The sequence below is a fragment of the Pantherophis guttatus genome, chromosome 13 (genome assembly GCF_059756535.1).
Source record: "Pantherophis guttatus breed Tessera chromosome 13, ASM5975653v1, whole genome shotgun sequence".
NCBI classification, from domain to species: Eukaryota; Metazoa; Chordata; class Lepidosauria; order Squamata; family Colubridae; genus Pantherophis; species Pantherophis guttatus.
The window spans coordinates 21280895-21302415 of NC_142075.1; the positions used below are offsets into that span (position 1 = coordinate 21280895).

Sequence of the window (21521 nt, forward strand, 5' to 3'; positions counted from 1 at the left end):
ACCCGTATTGTAATGGATTTTCCCCCAAAGCACTGAGTAAAACCATATGTTGCCCTATCCTCACTCTCCTGTTATAGATTGTATCTTCTGGAGCTTCATTTAGTGTGGGGGAATGTATTTTAAGCTATATTGATTACACAACATCTGTAGTTTGTTTCTAAATGTGCCTGTATAATATATTTCTCCCTCTCCCTGGTATGTTACTACTAATTCTCAAACTTTTTTTCTTGCGGCATTAATGTTAGTGTGTGTTTCTTTTCCATTTTTAACTTCTTATTGTCCTAAGGGACTTCATAAATATTGCTTCCTCCTACAAAGCTGCTGACATGTAGCAAAAATTTCTAATTCATTATTCATGTGATGTTCATTTTCTATGTTTAGGAATTAATGCATCTTCAATGGAGATTTTTTTTTTTCCATGGCTGCAGTACGAAAAGAAGAAAGCAGGCAAAGCAAACACTACATGCAGAGTTATGTGGCAAGTGCTAGAATGCTAATCAACAAAGAAAATAGTGGACATAAATATTTGCTATACTTACAGAGGAATTTAATTTTATGGGGAGAGGAAATGTGTAGAGTATTTTTTATTAACGTACTGTATGTTATATTGTTTTGTATACACAAACTTCTCAAAGTGATTTACAAAATAAACATACCAATAAAAAATGGTAATTAAAAATAATATTAAAGAAAGCCTGTTTACTTTAAAAACAACAATGGAGAAAGGAAAGAAAATAAACATTCACAAAGAGATGGCCTGGGTGAAGAGGCAGGTTTTCAGCAGATGAAATAATATGTGCCTGACTACTGTCAGGGGAGAGATATGTTGTCCGTCTGTAGCCCTAGCCAGCGTTTTTTAGCCTTGGCAAGTTGAAGATGTGTGGACTTCAATTCCCAGAATCCGCCAGCTGGGGAATTCTGGGAGTTGAAGTCCACCTAACTTCAACTTGCCAAGGTTGAGAAACACTGCCTAGGCAGATACCATGTACTACTACAGTAGGTAAATGCCAGCCTTGAACTGAATATCAAATGAACTGTATTGAAACTAATTTTGAATGCTTTGTAATTCAATTCTTTAGTTTTTAAAAATGGTAGGGAGAGTAAGAGGAATGAAATAGAATCAACTGCCCATCCATACCATGCTTTCTGAAGAAGAAATCTTGTATAAAAAGCTTTTTGTGCAATACACTTTGAAAATATATTATCAAAGATCCATTATAACTCTAGATTCAGAATTTAAAACAGGATCAACGTAAAAAATGCACTGCAGCAATACTTAAAAGGTTCCAAGGTAAGTTGTTGTAGTTGTATGCAGCTATTTTTCAGGTTATGCATGAAGGAAAATATATTGTTGGTTCATAAGAAAAAAATGAGTATCAATAAAGTGTTAATTTAACATGATCATTTTTGCTTATTGCTGCTCTTAAGTACATAAAACTGAACAATAAAACACTGAATTAGGCTCTGAGTTACATTGCTAGGTAAGTTGCTATCCAAGATTCAGTCATGTTTAACATTTTTAACATAACAATATTCATAATCTAAGAAATTAAAATGCATAAATACTCCAGGTGCAAATGACTTTTCCAAGGTCTCGATTTGCATGGAAAGAACAATAATATCAGAGATTTATGTCAAACTCATGAAGTCATTTTCGTTTCTGCGAGTATTACTTTGCGCTTGATGTAAAGGGGTTGTTGAATTTTATTCTATGCAACAAGAGTGCCTTTGGAACAAAATTAAACGTCAAACATGTTCTTCTTCCCTTCACACAGCTTTGTCTGTGCTGTTAACCTTTACCTTAAGAAATAGCTTTCCAAAACAAGATACATTCAGTGGCTTGAATGACATCCTTTGCTATGTGTTGTTTGTGATTGCCAAGGACTTCATTATTTCTCCTCTAGTTAGCCAGATGAAAAACAGAGCTTGAACACTATCCTTCTCTGAAATCTTGCCATTCTGTACATGTTCCAGTGGAAGAAAATTGTTCTGAAAGCATTATTTCTTTATTTTTTCCTTCATATTCAGAAACCCTTCACAAAGGCTCTCAGGTGGCTTTGGTTAAGCTGTTCCTCCTTGCTCTGCCAAAAAGAAAAAAACGAATTTCCTCAGTTTGTTCTTTCAGTAAAGGCACAGATCTACATCTTCCCTCCTTCCACTAACACACAAAAAGCTTCAAGTTGACAACTTAGGTCATAAAAGTATAGGTTGTTGCAAAGACAGATGCCAATTTAATTTGTCATACAATAAATCCTCAGTTTTCTGGACAGGCATTCAGCAGATTTTGAACAAAACAGATCATTTTTTTATTTTGGATGGATCAGATGTTTTTCTTCTTACCTTAGCAGTCTGGACCATTGATGCAAGTTATGTCATTTGGCTCCATTGGTTTCATTTTGAATAAATTACATGATTAATGTTTTGATATCATTTGCCTCATTTATATAATTAAATAGGAGACAAACTAAAACAAACAAATGAAAATCTTAATTGGGTAATCAAATGAATGACATAAATTGTGTCAGTGATGTAAATTCAGATTTAACGGACACTCAGTTTTAACAGACATTCTTTCCCCCCAAAATTCCATTAAATTCAGCTTTTACTGAAATAAGGCAGAAATATATCTAAGTGGTAATGGTTCAGTGCCATTCTCTGCACTAAAGTCTGTTTCAGTGAAAGTCTTGTCATGTTGAACACATTGAGTTCTCCTGGCTTACTACTAGTTTTGGAACTTTGAAAACACTTTCTGTACCCCATTTAGGGAAAATTCAGGCTTTAAAAGTTAAATTGCAATTGCATGCATTAAGTTGCTTCAGCTTCCGAAGACAAGAAATGTTGTTTTAATGAAATAGTAAATAAGCTCAAAATACTTGCATGTTCTTCTCTTCAGCCCTCATAACTAGTTCTCAAGGTTTCTGTAAGGTTTAGTAAAACAATCTAGAACATCTTGAGGGCACTGGGTAATCTAATTCAAATAAATGTTGATGAACCATCTCCCTCATCTTTCCCTAAGATTGCAATGGAGTTAAGCAGCTTTTAATTATGTCACTGAAGAAGTGGGTGGGGAAAGGAAACTCGTCCAAGCAGAACAAGTCAAGGCCTGTGAAAATGCCAGCATTAACTACACGAACAGTTTAGTTTTGTCTTTTAGGAGCTATCGGGAGGGTCCTCAATCCAAACGGGAGAAGGTGATTTAAAGCACACGTGGACCCAAATTAGGCCAGTTGGCATCTCCTGAAACGTGTCTCTTCTATAATGAATTGCCAGCAGGTGTGATGTGTGCATCCAAGCATGCAACAAGTAACCTTTTCTTCCTGAATCAGAATCATTTCACAGACGTATTGCCTACATTCCGACTGTGGCATTATGGACATAACTTTAATACGATTATGTGATGTTAGCAATGTAAGCATCCATAAGGGAAGCAAAGGGGCAAATAAGGAAATTTGAGTCATGATTAGTCCATCACTAATACACTTGTGTCCAGTATCGAGCAAGTGCACAAATTATAGGGGTTACGTTCGTAGGACACGTTTGGTCATTTTCATGTGATAATATTTATAGATGCCTACAATCAGCAATCAAGACATTATGCTGTTACTTAATATGCAGGGCATACATTTATTTATATTATTTATAGAGTCTTCTATCCAACTGCATTGACTTTGGGCAGTGTATGAAGATTAAAGCCATCACCACAACATATAACTCACCCCTGGTTAAAACAGCAACCCTCCCAAACCAAAAGCCACATACATGTCTTCTGTGCCTTTTACTTTGCCAATTAAAACAATGTGAAAGAGTCATGAGAACTATTTAATGCAAACTACTAATTATTTTTCATAGAAAAGGAAAGACACACAAAAAAAAATCTTTTTTTTTTTTTGTATTCTCTCTTTTTTGTATTTTTCCCATCACACACAGAATCACATACAAGCATGCAGCTCTACTGAAATCTCTTACTACTACAGTAGTTCTAAATAACGGTCAGATGATACATCTACTTTTTATAAGTACAAAAAGAACATTTAATTTCTCCTTCCTTCTTCTGATCCGTAACAATAGTGCCTGCTTGGTTGGTTTGCTTCTGTCACATGCTCTCCTTTCCTTCATTCTGAGACACACAGCTTGCCTTGCCTGTCTCCCACAGATGGTAAGCAAGGAGGGCCAAAATTATTAAATGTATAATTAAATCTCACTTAAACTCCTAATTAGTGCACATTTTGATAAGGATTGTAGCTTTCTTTCTAACACTAGATCCAAAAGTATAGCCCTAGTTTAATTGATGTTTTAGATTAGAATGTGCTTCCATTCCAGTCATGAAACTATAGTAGATTGTTGGCACTGGATTTGCTGCAGTTGGGCATTCTTTCAGGTTCTTCTGGGAATTTTCGACTGTTTTGTAAATATCATGAGAAAGGTTACTATGTTACAGGAAAATGATTAACAAGAGTTGTATTTCTTATTTTGCTGAAAATATTCTGTTACAAATAATTAACATACAGCTTCCTGCATAATCAAAATATCTGGCGATATAGAAAATTAGATCTATCAATATAACTTTAGCCCTGAATTTGTGGAAAGTAGAATTTGGGGATTCGGGTATTGAATAATGTTGATTCTGCAAAGGAAAATTTTTTGCAGCCAAAAGCATCTGACTTACCTCTAAGCTGTGTCCAATTGCTTAGTGCTAAGAATAGAGCTATAAACAAAACAGTTAATTATGGTGCAGTTATATAAATATATAAAGCAGCCTGAATACCAAATTAATTTTATTTTTAACTTAATCACCAAATTAATAACAAATGAGGGAAAATATAGAAAAAAATAACGGTTAAAATGACGTATCATTTTCCCTATGATTTTTTTTTTACAGAAATGAGTACATATAATTTAATAAGTTTATAAATTTAGAAATAATCAAAATAAATAGAGAAATTTCCCTGCAGTGTTAGACCTTGGCGCTCTTACCTATCAATTAGAAGTGGCACAGGACAGATGCAAGGTGTTATCTACTATACATAATTAGCATAAAATTTATTGCCAGGAGAAGTGATTCCTGTTATTATAGAAGACTTTATCTGGCCAACAAGAGACTATAAATAAGATTGATTTCATTGCATTAGATCAAGATTAACATTGCCTTATGGAGCAAATTAATTCTTATGATCATTTCTCTAACATGCACCATATTGATCCAGAATAATTAAAATCCAGGAAGAATTTAATAATAATGGATGGGGGGTTAGTGTTGGCAATGACTAATTAGGAAATACATATACTAATTACCTTTGTTGTGATAGGAATAAATGGGTATATATATTGTATGTGGCACATTTGAAATATTCTACACTTCTACAAAACTCTTTTTAAGTTTTGAAAGAAATTGCATAGTTAAAAGTCATGAAATATGCTGTGATAACTTACAGTGATTAACACTATCCTGAAATATTTAAATCCCCCTTTAAAAGAGATGAAGGATGAATCAATCAAAATTATTAATCATCATAGTGACATAATCAATACAGCAGTATTTATTTAGTATCAGTTATTGGGAAACAACAGCAGAAAGGACAACTAATGAAATTCTGTTTGCTGTACTTTAACTGATTGGCTGCAGTAGATCCTTTGCTTTCCTTAAAAACTTCAATTGTTCCAGCCGGGTTCTTGTATTTTAATATTTTTCCCCTTTTGATTGTAATCTAGAAATTGAGGTATATTTCCTCATTCTATGTAGATCATAACAGAGATTAAAATCATCGTGCTAATTATTTGTATTCTACAAGGCAAATTCCTTCAGCCGAGTCCATGCTCTTAGGACTCTCTCAGTGCTGTGCCTGTCTGTCAAAGGACTGGATTGATGTCAGTGACCTTCAGTAAACATTGCAAGAGTTACATACTGAAAGTTGACTGATGCAGATGCATGAGGTGTTGACAATATGTAAACAGTTTGAATAAGCTGTCCTCCTTTGTAGCAAGACTAGGCAAGCAACCCTACATGCAAAACCATGGGAAGAGAAAGATACCTTGAAATGAATTTGTTGCGAAGTGATATGTCGCTTGCTCGCTCTATATAGCTCAGTGAAAAGGGAACAAATCTACACCTCTAAATGTGCATTCGGAATGTACTTTGCAGTCAGTTGTAGATGCAGGCAGAAATACTGTGTCTGGTTCCAGAAGTGTTGCACAAAACTGCCAACTAATTTCATTTTGTTTAATCAATTATTTGGAGATTTGAAATCTGCTGCAGGAAATATTGCCTCCCAAGATAGCCCATGAGATTCTTCTTACACAGAAGTAATTATACTGAAATTATATTTAAAAAGCTGGTTTCATTTATTATCATCTTTTTAAAGTGCCAAATGCAGATTGGGAAAAAATGTGTCTTTAAAAAGCAATGAGAGGAAATTGCAAGGGAAAGGGATTGCTGCTGAGAGAACTTTATTGTCTAGTAAGACACATGATAAGCCAGTGAATGAGGCCTTCTCTTATCTCTCTGCAGGTTCATAGGTATAATCAGGCCTGCAGATAGGAGGTGTCAAGATTATTCAGGACTTTGTAAATGTAAATAGGCCTTTAAAGATCAAAATCAGCACCTTGGATTGTACTCGGAAACAACTGGCCAACCAATGCAATAGGCAAGGAGTAAGTGCAATATATCCAGCCACTATTTGTGTATTTCAGCTATCCTTTCATGTCATATCAAAAAAAAGTGAAAGAATGCATTGGGGAGGTAAATTCAATTTTTTGAGTAAATAGGGCTGTGCAAAACTTCAAATTTGGTGATTCTGGTCAAAGCAGATTCAGTTACATTGTTGAATCAGCTCAACTTTCAAATCAGAAAGTTGTGTTGAATGGTTAAAGGGGATCTAAATCAACTGGACATTTGAGAGTCCGGTGAATCAATTTCCTATATATAAATTGGTTGTGGAATTGGAATCCGGTGCTAGCATTGATCAAACTTGCTAAAATCCAGATCACGATTTACGGAAACAATTTTGGAGCATGGCCTGCCTTTGCCACAGTCACAAGGAGCTACTTTTAGAGCAGCAGGCGGAATGCCAGCTGCTTCCCCCAACCTCTTCTCCCTTATAGGGAAAGGTGGATGACTCAGTATAGAGACCTCCCTCTCCCCAGCCCCACACTGGCTGGGGGTCTGGAACACATTTTGTTTCCACTCTTAATAAGCTTTAAAACAAACCTATTAGAATATTGTCTCCATTTCTGACATTTTATTTTATGCGCTTGTCTCCAATTGGCAATTAAGGCCTACATTTGCCAGGATGTATATATCCTTAAAAAGCAAAGCCTTTTTCCAGTTGAAGAGTTTTGATGAAATTTTTACACACACACACACACACACACACACACTGCATCCTTGTTGCTTTTGTTATTAGGTGGCATGCATGTAGTTCTGACTGCAATGGGAGGGAGCACCTATTTGCTGAACAGTTTTTTTTAAAACAACAACAACATCATAGGATGCCCCTTCCCAGGCAATAGGAATAGCTTAATAATGTAAGCTAAATATCCCTAAAGTTTTGTTAGTAATTGAGAAGGAACTCTGCTGGAACCCCAAGGTTGGTTGCCTTGGCAAGGGTTCAATATTGACCTTGAAGAACCAAGAGTTGACTTCCTTAGTATATAAGACATCAACATTTTAATACATTCTAAGTTATTGTTCAGCTCGAGCCTTATTTTAAGGGTTAGATATGTTGGCTATATTATTTCTTTTCTCTTCTGTATCTTGTCAATACACATTTAGGAAACAGGAAATTTTATGTGTAAATGTAATAATCTTTAGAAGGTGGGCTTCAGCATTATAATAAAAAATATCTTGGTCTAACCTCTGAAATTGTATAATTATACCAGAAGTGAACATCTGACACTTTGCCCATAAAGGAGCAGTCCTACAGCAGTGCAAGATTTTAATTTTGAGCACCCTTGGGCATTTATTTTGTTGGTTTGGATGCCATCTAGTGGTTGTGATGTTACTTTAATGCACAAGGAGAACAAAGAGATAAGTAAGACTTCACAAAGTGTTCCTTTGTCCTGCTTCTTGTTCTATTTGTTACAGTGCTTTAATTCTGCTGCCTAGCTTAATGCTGTACTTGCAAGAGCCTATGATTTGGGAGAAACGTATCTGGCTGCGGAATCTCTTTTTTACGTTAAGGGTTTTCCCCACTCTTAAGATCTTCCCCAAGATGCAAAATAATTTCTAAAAGTTTTCAAGAAATCCTTCATATGGAATATGAAATATTAAGTTCTAAATCCTGTAGTTATTGTAAGATGTGTTTATAGGAAAACCGCATTAGGACCTGCATTGAGTTCATTGATACATAAAAGACCAAATTCAATTTTTGTTGTTAGATGCCACAGTTACTGTATCAAAATATTGGAGAAACAAAATACATTTTCATTTGGAACAAATGATATTACAAGGAAGGGAAGATACTATTGGCTAAAAAATTAACACAGCAGCATAGTCTTGCATAATTTAATTAAAGGCTTTATTGCACAATTGCTCTTCATTTTTATTCTTTCAATTCCATTGGAATATTGGGAAATAAATGATGTAAAGGTCCCCCCCCCCCCCCCCCGGCCCCGGTTGATTCACAGGATACCGGTAATTATCTGCAAAGTGAACAGAACTGGAGAATCTGGCAAGCAACACACTGAGCTTAATAATGGACTGGATCTTTGAAAATTGTGGAGAAAAAACATTCCATTAAAAAATCTCGGTGAATCCCAGTGATTGAATAGTCGGCTAGGTGCTCAAAATGTTGCTGATTGTTCCATTCCAAGCCCACCTTTCCTCTGGTCATGTGATCTGTAATAAAGCATACGCCACTAGCCCTGTGGTTTCCACTGTATATCAGAGATGCAACAGATTAGTACACTCGGTCAGATAGAAGAGAATATAGATGCCTCCTGTGGCCAATTCTGATAAAATGGTTGGAAAGAATCCCAGAAGCCATGATCTGAATTTTTTCTCTCCTTTTTTTAATTTAAAATTGTATTGATAGAGATCAGGGTTTTTATTAATATTTGAGAATGACATATTACAAGATGGGCATGCTAATTATGGGGTCATATATTTTCTAGTGGCACACACTGTTGCTCACTCTCTCTTTTTTAAGAATATGGGGCAATGTATACCGAAATCAGCTGAAGGTAAGGCTTCTGTGGGACACTTGTTCCATCCTCGAAAAGGGAGAATAACCAGAGGCTTTGTTTTAAATGCCCAGAAGCTGCTACTGCTTTTTCCTACTCTTCTCTACTATTTGCTTGCCAGGTTGCAAAAATCATTCTTCGGACTATTAATTATGGTTTCTTCTGCTAATCTAGACTTCTTTGTGTAAGAAGCTTGAGGATTTTTTTTAGTATGATACACATGGAAGGTAGCTTTTGGAGCAGTGAAAGTCTTTTTTTATATCCATAATAATATAAGATTTCTGCATAATACATTTGGAATGCCCTAAATAATACTATTTTTCCATCTCTCTTTCTCTTATAGAACCTACAGTGAGAACTTCTACTCCGTTTTATTTCCTAGTAGAACCAGTGGACACTCTGTCAGTTAGAGCTTCTTCTGTTGTACTGAACTGTTCAGCATATTGTGAATCACCTCCAAAAATTGAATGGAGAAAGGACGGGACTTTCTTGAACTTGGTATCAGATGACCGCCGGCAATTGCTACCAGATGGATCTTTGTTAATCAACAGCATTGTCCATTCCAAGCACAATAAACCTGATGAAGGTCATTATCAGTGTGTGGCAACCGTGGAGAGTCTTGGCACCATCGTAAGCAGGACAGCTAAGCTTACAGTTGCAGGTGAAAACCTTATTTGGATAGCTATTGCGCAGATTTCCAAATCTGAGGTTAATGTTTCTGCAGAAATAAATGCATATTGTGTACTGCAGGAGAAATAGGCTGAGAAGGCAGTCTCGCAAAAAAGTAATGTCTATTTTAAAAAAAGGGCGGTCCTCGGAGACCACTTCTTACTTTGAAGCATAGGGCAGTATTTCTCAACCTTGGCAACTTTAAATTGTGTGGAACCTCAACTCCCAGAATTCCCCAGCCAGCATGGAGAATGGCTGACTGGGGAATTCTGGGAGTTGAAGTTGACATATCTAGTTGTCATGGTTGAGAAACACTGCTTTAGAGGGTTAACTTTAGGGCAAGTGTTAGTGATAATCTTAGATTTATAGTAAATTGTGTGGGGGTTGCCTCCTAGTCTTAAAATCAAGTCCAGTCACCTGGTGTCTCAACTTACAACCACTACAACTTATAGCCAAAATAGTGGGCTCACTTGTCATAAACCGAGGACTAGGTCTGTTTTATATTATATATCATTTTGATTTATTCATATTGAGGTTAGTTAGAAGTACACACTACTTAGCTAAATAACCTAGTATGTGATTCCTGATTCCACCATTTCCTCCCCACTCTATAGAGGTCATTTCCTGATTTTTTTAAAAAAAAAATTTAAAGTGAAATAGAGAACAATGAAAGGTTGGGTGGACATTGCCTCAGACTTTTCCACATGAAGCAGCTATAGCATTTTTCCTCTTCAGGGGTTTTCCTGCCTGCTATCATTACTGAATTCCTTGTGTTTGAGTGTAGTGCACAGCACTTTCCCAACCACCACTAGTAAAATACACTGTTTCCCCGAAAATAAGACTCTGTCTTATATTTTTTTTGAACCCCGAAATAAGAGCTTGGCCTTATTTTTGGGAAGGTCTTATTATTTTGGGGCATGTGGAGGAAACCAGAGGAAATGGTGGGGACCGGCTGCGCATGTGTTTAAATATTTTCAGGGAGGGCTTATTTTCAAGGGGGGGGGCTTTCTTTAGCACATGCACTCAAAAGCCCGATTGGGCTTATTATCAGAGGATGTCTTATTTTCGGGAAAACGGGGTAATATTTGTTACTGACAAGATGGAAGTGTGGTCTCCAGCCCTTCTGATAGCCAAGATTCTCATTTAATTTGGGAGATGATCTATCTCATGGGGATGCAGTGGCTCAGTGGCTAAGACGCTGAGCTTGTCGATCGAAAGGTTGGCAGTTCAGCGGTTTGAATCCCTAGTGCCACGTAACGGGGTGAGCTCCTGTTACTTGTCCCAGCTTCTGCTAACCTAGCAGTTGAAAGCTCGTAAAAAATGCAAGTAGAAAAATAGGGACCACCTTTGGTGGGAAGGTAACAGCGTTCCGTGCGCCTTTGGCATTGAGTCATGCTGGCCACATGACCATGGAGACATCTTCGGACAGCGCTGGCTCTTCAGCTTTGAAAAGATGAGCACCACCCCTTAGAGTTGGGAACGACTAGCACATATGTGTGAGGGGAACCTTTACCTTTACCTTTTACTATCTCATGAGGTCATTGTTACTATTCTCTGATTTGTTGATGCTGTCAGGAAAATCAAGAGCCTCCTTTTCTTTAATGGGGAGTGAAAGCAATGAACCTTCATTTTATTATTTTCCTCATTACTTTGTGAGCTTTTGATATCTTCCAGTCAAACAAACATTTCTCAGTCAAATAATTTGGGAGTTTTAGAAACCGCTAATTTATCAGCTTCAGATTAAACAGTCAGAATATGTTTTAATTGAATATATTGCTTCTCAGCGAATTTGTGCAGCCAAAATTATTTTTATAGTACATTAAACATTTTGAAAGAATGATTAACCGTGAACTGGTTTAAGGCATTAAAAAGCTTTTTCCACCTAGGTGAATTGTTACTTTGATCACCATTTGCTATTATATTTTCCTCTTTCGTTTCTCATGGTTTAGAAAAAAGTATAGCATTAGTATGGTTGGTTGCACTGATGTTGGCTGCCAGATGTTTAGGCTAGATTTGACATTTTTATTCACCTATCAAATCCTTCCCAGGGACCTGAGATAGGCAGATGATGTTGAGATGTTGTTGTTCGGTGGTGTTAAAGGTCTCATCTCAAGCTGTAAGCTGTTGCAAGTAAAGCTGCTTTTTATTGTTGATTGATGGTGATTTTGTCAGTCCTGATGTTGCTCCAGATGTTTCAGGATTTGCATCCAAGATGCCTATGACTATTGGTACTATCTGTGCTTTCTTTTGCTACAGTTTTTCTACCTCTGTTTGCAGGTCTTTGTATTTTGTGATATTCTTTTCTATTCTGCTGCCTCCAAGTACTGTCAGATTTCTTTGTCTTTTTTTTAATCAACAGTTGTTTATTTGGGAGTATTCTGTAGCAGCTGCTTGTTTGTCTGAATTCCAACGTTCCAAAATACTTTAGCTTCTTCATTTTCTATGATTGTCTCTTTTTTTGTGGCCCCACTACTTCTTGCTTGCAGGCAAATGGTGTTTCTTGCAGATCTTCCAATGCACCATTGTTGCCTCTTTCTTATGCTGCTGCTTGTAATCAGTCTGTGTGATCTTCCTGCAGCAATTAACTAGGTGATCGACTCTTTCCTTCTTTGCAGAGGGCAACAGTTGCTGTCTGTTGCTGTTTTCTCAGTGTTGACTTTGTATACATTTGTTCTTGTGCAGCCAGAATTAAGCCCCTCGGTCTCTTTCCTTAACTTTCCCACTCGTTAGCTATTGGGAAGTCTTATTACTTTTTTAATATTCCTATTTTTTAAAATGTGCCAACTATGTTTTTTTAAGCAAAACAATGTAGAGCTTCAGGTAAAAAAATCGTTAACAGAACTGGAAAATGTACAATCTATGATGAAATATACTCAGAGGTAGGAGTTGTTTCACATTTAGGCAGGCTATAGAGGTTTTTTTCAGCATTAGTTGTTCTAGACCACTGATCTAAATGTTTGCATTTTTATAACATTAGAAGTAATAGGCGTGACATGTAATAAACTTTCCCTGGGATACTACTATAATAATTATGGGATGGCAGCTATGCAGATTCTATATTTTATGCTGTTGCTGTTTATGGACTCGCTAGTGGAATAAGTACTTGTGTTGTAAATACTTGTGTTAGTGACTTGTTTTTGTCCTTTTAAGTCAGTGTTAACTCCTGGCTACTTCCTGTTCTAGCCTCTGCAATTTTCTTGCCAGGGTTTTGGGGAAATGTTTGCCATTGCTTGTTTCCTAGGGCTCAGAGAGTGACTGGCCCAAGGTCATTCTTTTATATTTTATCACGGCTTTTCTTTTTATGTTTTTCTTTTTAGTTCATGAATTTTTTTAGCTGTACATAACTATTCATCTGACATGCTACTTTCACCCACCTGATTTTAAACTGTGGTTCCAATTAGGCTCTAATTTAATTAAATATGTGACATGAAGCAGCTGTATGATAACAGTTTCTACTCTCTCATTATTGGTTATGGCATTCAAAAGAAATTTCTCAGAGATAAACTAGAATCTGTAATAACAACTTGCACTCCCCATGTTCACAAAACACCTGGACAATGAATTTATGAATCTTTTTATGTGTAAAAGAATGCTAGCTTAAAATACTATTAGAACGTCTCAGGGCACAACAAAAGATGTAGGAATGTCCTTGCATTGTTTGTTTATTTGTTTGGGTTTTTTTTCATTTCTGTTGTCTTTAGGGCTTCCAAGATTCATTACCCAGCCAGAGTCTGCATCTGTCCATAGAGGAAACCCCATAGTTCTTAACTGTGAAGTTAATGCTGACTTAGCACCGTTCGTCAGGTGGGAGCTGGATCATCAGCCCCTCTTTCTGGACGATCGTGTCCTCAAGTTGCCAAGTGGAACTTTAATTGTCAGCAATGCTACAGATGAGGATGCCGGAACTTACTGTTGTGTTATCGAAATTGGGGGGTCTCCCAAATACAGCGACGAAGCAGAGATTAAAGTTCTTCCAGGTACAGGCACCTGCGCTGAGGGTTTCCCTCTCCTGGTTCTTTCTTGTGCATCATGAATAGGGTTGTTCAAGGGGTGTCAGAAACTTGGTATTCAAAGTTGCTAATTTGAAATGGATGCTTCTCTGGGACCGCTAAAAGTCCTTATAAAAGTTTATTCTAAGGGCAAGGATGTCCAATCTTGGTACCTTTTAAGACCTGTCGACTTCAAGCTGGCCGGGGAATAAAGTTGCCAAGGCTGGACACGGTTCTAACGGTTTCAATTTTCTTGCCAAGGGGTTTCTTGTATATTAACAAAACATTTTAATGTTTTTGCAAGACAGGTGTAGTTTTAGACACAATGGCAAGATAAGGCCAGTATCTATGCCAATTTCAAGCTCATTTCTCTAATCCTAATTTGCTGTTAAATGTTTAATTAGAAGCAGGTGAAAAACCGGTTAGAATATTATATTGCCATCCCTTTTCATTTAATTTAACCTGCTATTTCCTGATATTATTTGCAGAATCCGACCTTTCTTCAGGCTTGCTTTTTTTGAAACAGCCCTTTCCCCTTACCAAAGTGACTGGGCAGAGTGCAGTTTTACCATGTGTTGCTTCAGGAATTCCTGTCCCTCTAATCCGATGGACAAGAAAAGAAGAAGAGCTTGTTACTGAAAAGTGAGTTTTTAATTCTGATGTTCCGTGTGGAAGTCACAGAAATTGTTGCTGTTGGGAGACAGCTGGGTAACAGACAGAGCCAGCCATTACTGTCCCGTATCATGGAAACTGCTAAAAAGAGGGACCTAATAACCCTCAAAATGTTGATGAAAGGGGAGGTGTCAAATTTGTCTCTGAGTTAAGAAAGCATTGAAATGGCAACAGTAGGGCCGCCTTCTTTCAAAAATGCATGATGCTAACTAGGAAAGGGCACAGCTACTTTAGGGAGCAACTATCAGGCCCTTGATGAATGGCCATGTTGGATCCAAAGCTGCCTTTGACTCTAAATATGTATAATATTTAAATAGTACAAATCTCACCAGGCTCAAGGTTGACTCAGCCTTCCATCCTTTCGAGATAGGTAAAATGAGGACCCGGATTGTGGGGGCAACAAGCTGACTTTGTATAAAAAAAAACACTGCTTACGGGGGCCCGAAAGCCCTACTAAGCAGGTATATACAAAAGTATGAAGGCTATTGCTTAACGCATTGTAAGCCGCCCTGAGTCTCCGGAGAAGGGCGGCATATAAATCGAACCAATAAATAAATAAATAATGAAAGTCTTCTATTTCTTCAAAATGTAGTCCTCACAAGCAGCTCCTCTACCACTGGATCCACTAAAAACTAAAAAATTAAAGACATGCCGAAACCCATTATTTGGAGGTTTATTGTCTCTTTTCCCTAAGAGATCTCTTAATATATATCTTGATTTTTATTTCACATTCTGTCATGGTCCATGCAATCAAATGCCTTGTTGCACTATAAGCAGCGATGGCATTCTCTTCCCTACCGGTCCGCAAATGTGAGCGTGTGCATGCGGGCGCTCGCTTTGCTCGCACGTGCCTCATCTGCACATGCACACGGCCTTCTGGGCATGCGCAGTGCTCATGGATTACGTCCCGGCGGGTGGGCGGAGCCTCCCCCAGTTGCGGCTTCCGGTTCGCCCAATCCGGAGAGAACCAGCTGAATCCCACCACTGGCTATAAGTCTGCCTACCCAGCTTTCCAATCTCTAAGCCATACAGTATTTGATGACACAACTATATATACTTTGGAAATATTCTCCCCCCCCTTTTTTTCCCCCTCTCTCTTAGTATTCCAACTCTTATATGTTATTATAAGCTCAATGCTTTTTAGCTTTGTTCATTGGAGCTTTTGTTTTAATTATTGTTTTTGTATCAATTATTAACTCTTCAAACATTCCTAAGCCTTGGATAGTTGCTATGGCAATGTTGACTTGTATCACCTGTAATAATTAATGCAGCAGATTTTCAACCAGAATATTTTCAGTTGAATTTAAGAGCTAAAATGGTTTGAGAGGAAAGATGTTAAAAATATTCTGGCTTCCGAAGAATGTTGTAAATATATTTAAATATTAGTAGCTCGGGTTGGTAGTTGGGCTGTTGGTTTGAACTCCAAGCTTGGCAATTTGGTTGCAAGCATTTCATCACCATTTAAGGAGACTTTGAATTATGTTCATCTGTGCCAAGTTCGGAGCTCAAGCCAATAGCCCAATGAAGTGGTGAAATCCAATTTTTTTTACCCCCGGTTCTGTGGGTGTGGCTTGGTGGGCGTGGCAGGGGAAGGATACTGCAAAATCCCCATTCCCTCCCCACTCCTGGGGGAAGGATATTGCAAAATCCCCATTCCCACCTCACTCTGGGGCCAGCCAGAGGTGGTATTTGCCAGTTCTCTGAATTGCTCAAAATTTTCGCTACCGGTTCTCCAGAACCTGCTGGATTTCACCCCTGGCCCAATATTGAAAATGTTTGTATTTTTTAAAAAAAATCTTAATCCCTCATACTTAAAAAAAAAATCACTCCAGTAATGTGTCTTGTTTTATACAGTTCTCACAAATTTCTATTCCTGTCTGGGGGAACTCTGAAGATAAATGATATCACCGAAGATGATTCAGGAACATATACTTGCATCGCAGATAATGGGAATGAAACTATTGAAGCTCGAGCTGACCTTACTGTGCAGGGTATATATATATATATGCATATATACACTTTTTTAAAAAAAAAATAGTGCTAATATAGCTGAGGCAGTTGAATTCTTAAAAAAAACATTGTTTTGTTTAGGAGCAGGTATTGGGAAAGCAGTGTGACTGGAGCAAGAGTCTTATCATAGCTTATAAATGGAATAATAGATCCTTTGCAAATTAAATTTATGACATTTCTATACAGAGTTGGGAAAGAGCTCAGCTTAAACCACTGGAAAGGTTCCACCTTGGAAACAATGCTAGGTAGACGGAGAAACAGATGGCATGAGGTAGATAAAGGTGCTTCATTTATTACTTTGCAAATACAGAGCTGACATTGCTGCCTTGTGGCTTGAAGATAACAAGAACCTTTCTCTCCCAAGAGTGCACTGTATTCTTCAATAGAGATACACATTATTTTCTATAGTAAGGTAGATTATCTGGATAAATGTACACAAAGACTGTGTAGTACATATACAGGTGGATAATATTATTCACCTGTATATGTACTTACTACAAGTCAGTCCTGTCTTCTGATGTCTGCATGGACTTTCCTTGGCAACAATTTTTGAAGTGGCTTGCCATTGCTTCCTTCTTAGGGATAAAAGGAGATTGCTTGCCCAAAGTCACCCAGCTGGCTTTGCACCTAAGCCAGAACTAAAACTCCCACTTGCCTGGTATCTGGCCTGGTGCCAACACCTACCTGGCTCTCAAACAACTTTCGACCTCTGTAAATTTCCAGCTTTCAATTCTGTATTAAAAAGGTACATTAAGGAAGAGGAAATTGATCTGATCTCACTTACCAGATTTCCCTTGTATAAATGATCAGAAGGTAGTTTTCCCTTTAATCACTGTAATTCAGGAAGTAACATGGAGACAGATAGATGAAGACAAGGTTATAAGTTCACTTTCCAGCTGGGAATGTCAGCCACCGTATTTAGCTCTGCAGGAGATTCCTGAAAATGGTATGACGTAAATGACATTGGTTTTTGAGCTTCCTGGCTCATCCGTGTCAAACATTATTGTTAAAAAAATTCCAACCAGTGGAATTTCTCTTTGTTCTTTTAAAATGAAGATTTAAAATGAACATTTGAAAAAATGTAAATAAACTGATAGCATCCCAGATTACTCCTGTAGCCAGAGTATATAGGCTGATTTAAATAATATCTCAGTGCTAAAAAATGGGATTGAATTCCGTGTGTGTGTGTGTGTGAATTTAGAAGTTGCTATTGCTCTCATTCATTAAATGAAATAAAATAAAAGCCTTGATATCACAGGTAGGTGATTTCTCTGCCTTTTTTTTTTTTTTTTTTTTTTTTTTTGATACCTGGGAAATCTTGGAGTGTCTAGTAGCAGAATTATTTTCAAAAGCATCCTTGCTATGTTATAAATTGTTCTGGACTTTAAAAGATTTACAAGATGGAAGTATTGACAAATGCATACACAAAGTAACATTGTTCATCAACAGTCCTCTTCTTTGTTTTAATTCTTTACAGACATCATTTAGAAATAATGAAATGCTTTGTTTTTACTTTTATGAAGAAGCATTATGAAACTTAAAACCAAGATATTAGTGATTGAATCTTTGTTTAAAATTGCTTCTTCAGTAAGAGCTTCCCATCAAATCCTGTGGGACCAAACTAAATCCCTGAGTAGTTGATATGTATATACATAAAGTATCTGTGATAGTGATATTGATACTCAAGAGAATTGTATTTGATAGCTTTTAGATTTCAGCTAGGATTTCTTAAAAACTGATTTATAATGTATTAACAAAGCTTTATGCCAGCTGCTGCTTTATGATAGCTTTCCACTTTTAGAAAATTATATCTGCTACACTGTCAGCATTTTATTTGCTCTTCCCACTTTTAAATTCTGCAACAGTGAGAAATTTTGTGTTTCTTCTGGCACTTATCTGAAATCATTGATCTTATAATTAAAATTAAAATTCATTTGGCTAAAAGTGAAGGGGATGTTTTTAAAAATATCTTCTTTTGACTCTGGAATGGCAAATTATTAAGTTATGAAAGGTAATGGGGCTTGTAGAGACTAAAGGCAGATGTATTGATATACATTACTGTGTACAGTTCCAACAGTACAATTCTAAGCATTCATGGTTAGAATATATTTCAGATCTATTTATTTGAATCAGTTCTGGTGTTGCTGACTAAAACATCACAGATGTGCCTCACTTATTTTATAGAAAACAGAATTATTCCCTTTGCCACTCAGAAAAGGTCATTTGTGGGTGAGGTATGAGCATGTGCTTGAACTTAGACACTCAGAATTGTGTTGCACTCATTAAAGCAGGACATTTGATTTTGATCTGCTTAATTGATATAAAAAATATTGCTGAAAGCTTTAACTGGGATTTCACAACATAGTTGCCAATGACAGGCAATATGAAAGTAAGCTGTAAAGCTCGCCTTTGCTTCTCATAAATTATTTGATTAAAGTATAATTTGGTAATTTTGGGGGAAAAAAACTGTTAAAATTTCCCATAGGTTAACCTTAGTAAAATTGTATTGCTTAATTATTTGTCCTTTACCGATAACCATTCAATTTTTGGAAAGCATCTTAGAATAATGCTAGATATCTTTGAAATATAAATGAAAAGATATTGTCTGATCAAGCCATTTTCTGTTTGATCAATAATTAGTCATTGACCTTTCTCTCACTTTGAAGTGCCTCCCACATTTCTGAAGCAGCCTGCTAATATTTATGCACACGAATCCATGGATATTGTGTTTGAATGCGGTGTGAGCGGAAAGCCAACTCCAACGGTCAAGTGGGTAAAGAATGGAGATGTGGTCATCCCTAGCGACTACTTTAAAATTGTAGTAAGTACATATTTAATAAGACATTTGGTCTGGTTTAATGATCACGAGCTCACCCTTCCAAGAATGCCCAATGGTTTTGGATTACTAGTACTTTCCCCTAGAAAGTGTAAATATAAAAATCTTTCCCTTCAAATAACCCAGTCACAACAATTTGCACCTAGAGAGTTGGAAAAGCTTCTGGGGTTGCATGACTGTTTCTTCCTCATCTTTAAATTGAAAATATTTCCAGTTATACAGTTGATACGAATTGCATCCTAGAGCTAAGACACTAAAAAAAGTACCAATTCGGTTTTATAGTTCTTTGCAAAGAATGCCGCCATTCATGTTTGATTTGAAGGCGTGAGGAGTAGGATTCTAAGGAGAAAATTTATTCCCCATTGGTCCCCTCATTATAGTCAAGCTTAAAATCCCCAATGGCAGTAAAATGTAGAAAAGAAAAGCTAACAACTAGAAGTGTATAACACCAAATTTAGAGAAAAGGAAAGGCCAACCTATCTTTAGATAGAGTATAGCAACTGCTTCAGCCAGAAACGGAGACTGAAGATCAGCAGCACGTTGGAGGATATGGACTAAATTGCTCTCTGTAGATAGCATAGGAAAGAATGCAATCAAGTTGTTAGTGTTAAAACAAGAAATGGTGTTTCAGTTCAGTTGCTTTATGGACCTTGAACAGAAAGGGAGCGCTGACTTGCCCTTTGCCTGCAAAATATCTTTTCCTGGCCTTGCTGAGAGGGCAGAAAAAGTAAGAGGTGAGCCACCAAAGGGAGATGATCATAAAGCAGCAGGGATTCTTTGCAGATTGGGCAATACGCAAATGGCAGAAGTAAATAAATAACGAAGGACTTATTAAATTACTCCTGTCAGCATTGAATGGTATAAATAAGGGGAGTGAAGATGTAAAAAAAAGAATAAAATAAGGACAAGTCAGAATGATAAGGATGGAAAGAGTTGTGAATAAATATAACAAACACAGAGACATTTTTATAGCTTTTATTTTCCAAATCCTGAACAGTGACTAGAAAATGTTCTAGTGAATGCTGTACATCTTTGAGTTTTTTTGTGTTTTTTTTAAGAATGAGCACAACCTACAAGTTTTGGGTTTGGTGAAATCAGATGAAGGCTTTTATCAGTGTATTGCGGAAAATGATGTGGGAAATATACAGTCTGGAGCCCAGCTGATAATACTGGATCATGGTAAGAAAGTAGAGTCATATATTGTTAAAATATAGGGCAGAATATCGAGCTATATTTTCCTCCCCATGGGGCACATCTCACTTGTGGATAGATTGTTCCTACCTATAATTTTTTTTTCATTCAATCGTATCCAATTCTCAGATACTGCTTGAACAATCCACTTCAGTTTTCATGATAAGTTTTTTCAGAAGTGGTTTGCCATTGCCTCTTTCCCTAGGGCTGAGAAAAAGTGATTGGCCCAGGATTACACAGCTGCCATTATGCTTAACGCAGGACTGGAACTCATGTTCTCGGCCTATAATTAACACATGCCTTTTTAGCATTCTATTTTTATAAATACTTTTAAAATCAATACTCTGTCCTATCAATATGAAATTGATATCAGTTATTTCTTCTTGATGAGCTGTTTATCCATAGTTGAAATCTATTTAATGCTGTCTGTGTAAGGAGATCCATTGGTAATGTGTTTTTTATAATCGGGGGTAATATTCCATTCTTTTCTTGCAACTATTTACAAGATAACCCTGAGGCTAAGTTTGCTGAAAAAGCTGTAGAGGTCTGATATGAACTATAATATGAACCACATTATGATTTAGCATGATATGTGAAGCCCGAGTGTTCAGAATTGATTTTGACGCTGTAATTCTGAAGATTTCACAGTTCCCAAAAAGATAAATCTGTGTGTGACGGCTAGATTTTAATGCCATAATTGTTTGCTGTTCTTCTTTCCAAGTTCTAATAGAGCATGTTAGGGTGGCTTCCCTCATTGGATTTTAACCTCTAAGTGAAAGACCTGAGCATGTATGTTTTATTACTGGACATTTGCAAAATATTTTTCTGCCTTATGTTACTAACAATTGATTTTGCTATCTTATCTAAAATACAGCATCGCTTCTGGTTGGGCTGGCAGGAAATGTTGCTTTCCTTTTTTAATGTTCTCTGTTGATATATTGATGGTGACACACCTTTTTATTATTTGGGCATGATAG

General features: G+C 36.9%; 1 protein-coding gene across 5 annotated transcripts in view; it reads left to right on the forward strand.

Annotated features, from left to right (window-relative positions):
* The window catches only part of NEO1 (neogenin 1), a 61517-nt gene that overhangs the window by 17055 nt on the left and 22941 nt on the right, over positions 1 to 21521 (forward strand). For all 5 annotated transcript variants that reach the window (XM_034432571.3, XM_087878265.1, XM_034432572.3 and 2 more), the window contains exons 2-7: positions 9521 to 9838; positions 13548 to 13823; positions 14324 to 14477; positions 16362 to 16498; positions 19184 to 19338; positions 20412 to 20532. In XM_034432571.3, the coding sequence (XP_034288462.2) occupies positions 9521 to 9838; positions 13548 to 13823; positions 14324 to 14477; positions 16362 to 16498; positions 19184 to 19338; positions 20412 to 20532 (1161 nt within the window). The remainder of the gene's footprint in view (positions 1 to 9520; positions 9839 to 13547; positions 13824 to 14323; positions 14478 to 16361; positions 16499 to 19183; positions 19339 to 20411; positions 20533 to 21521) is intronic.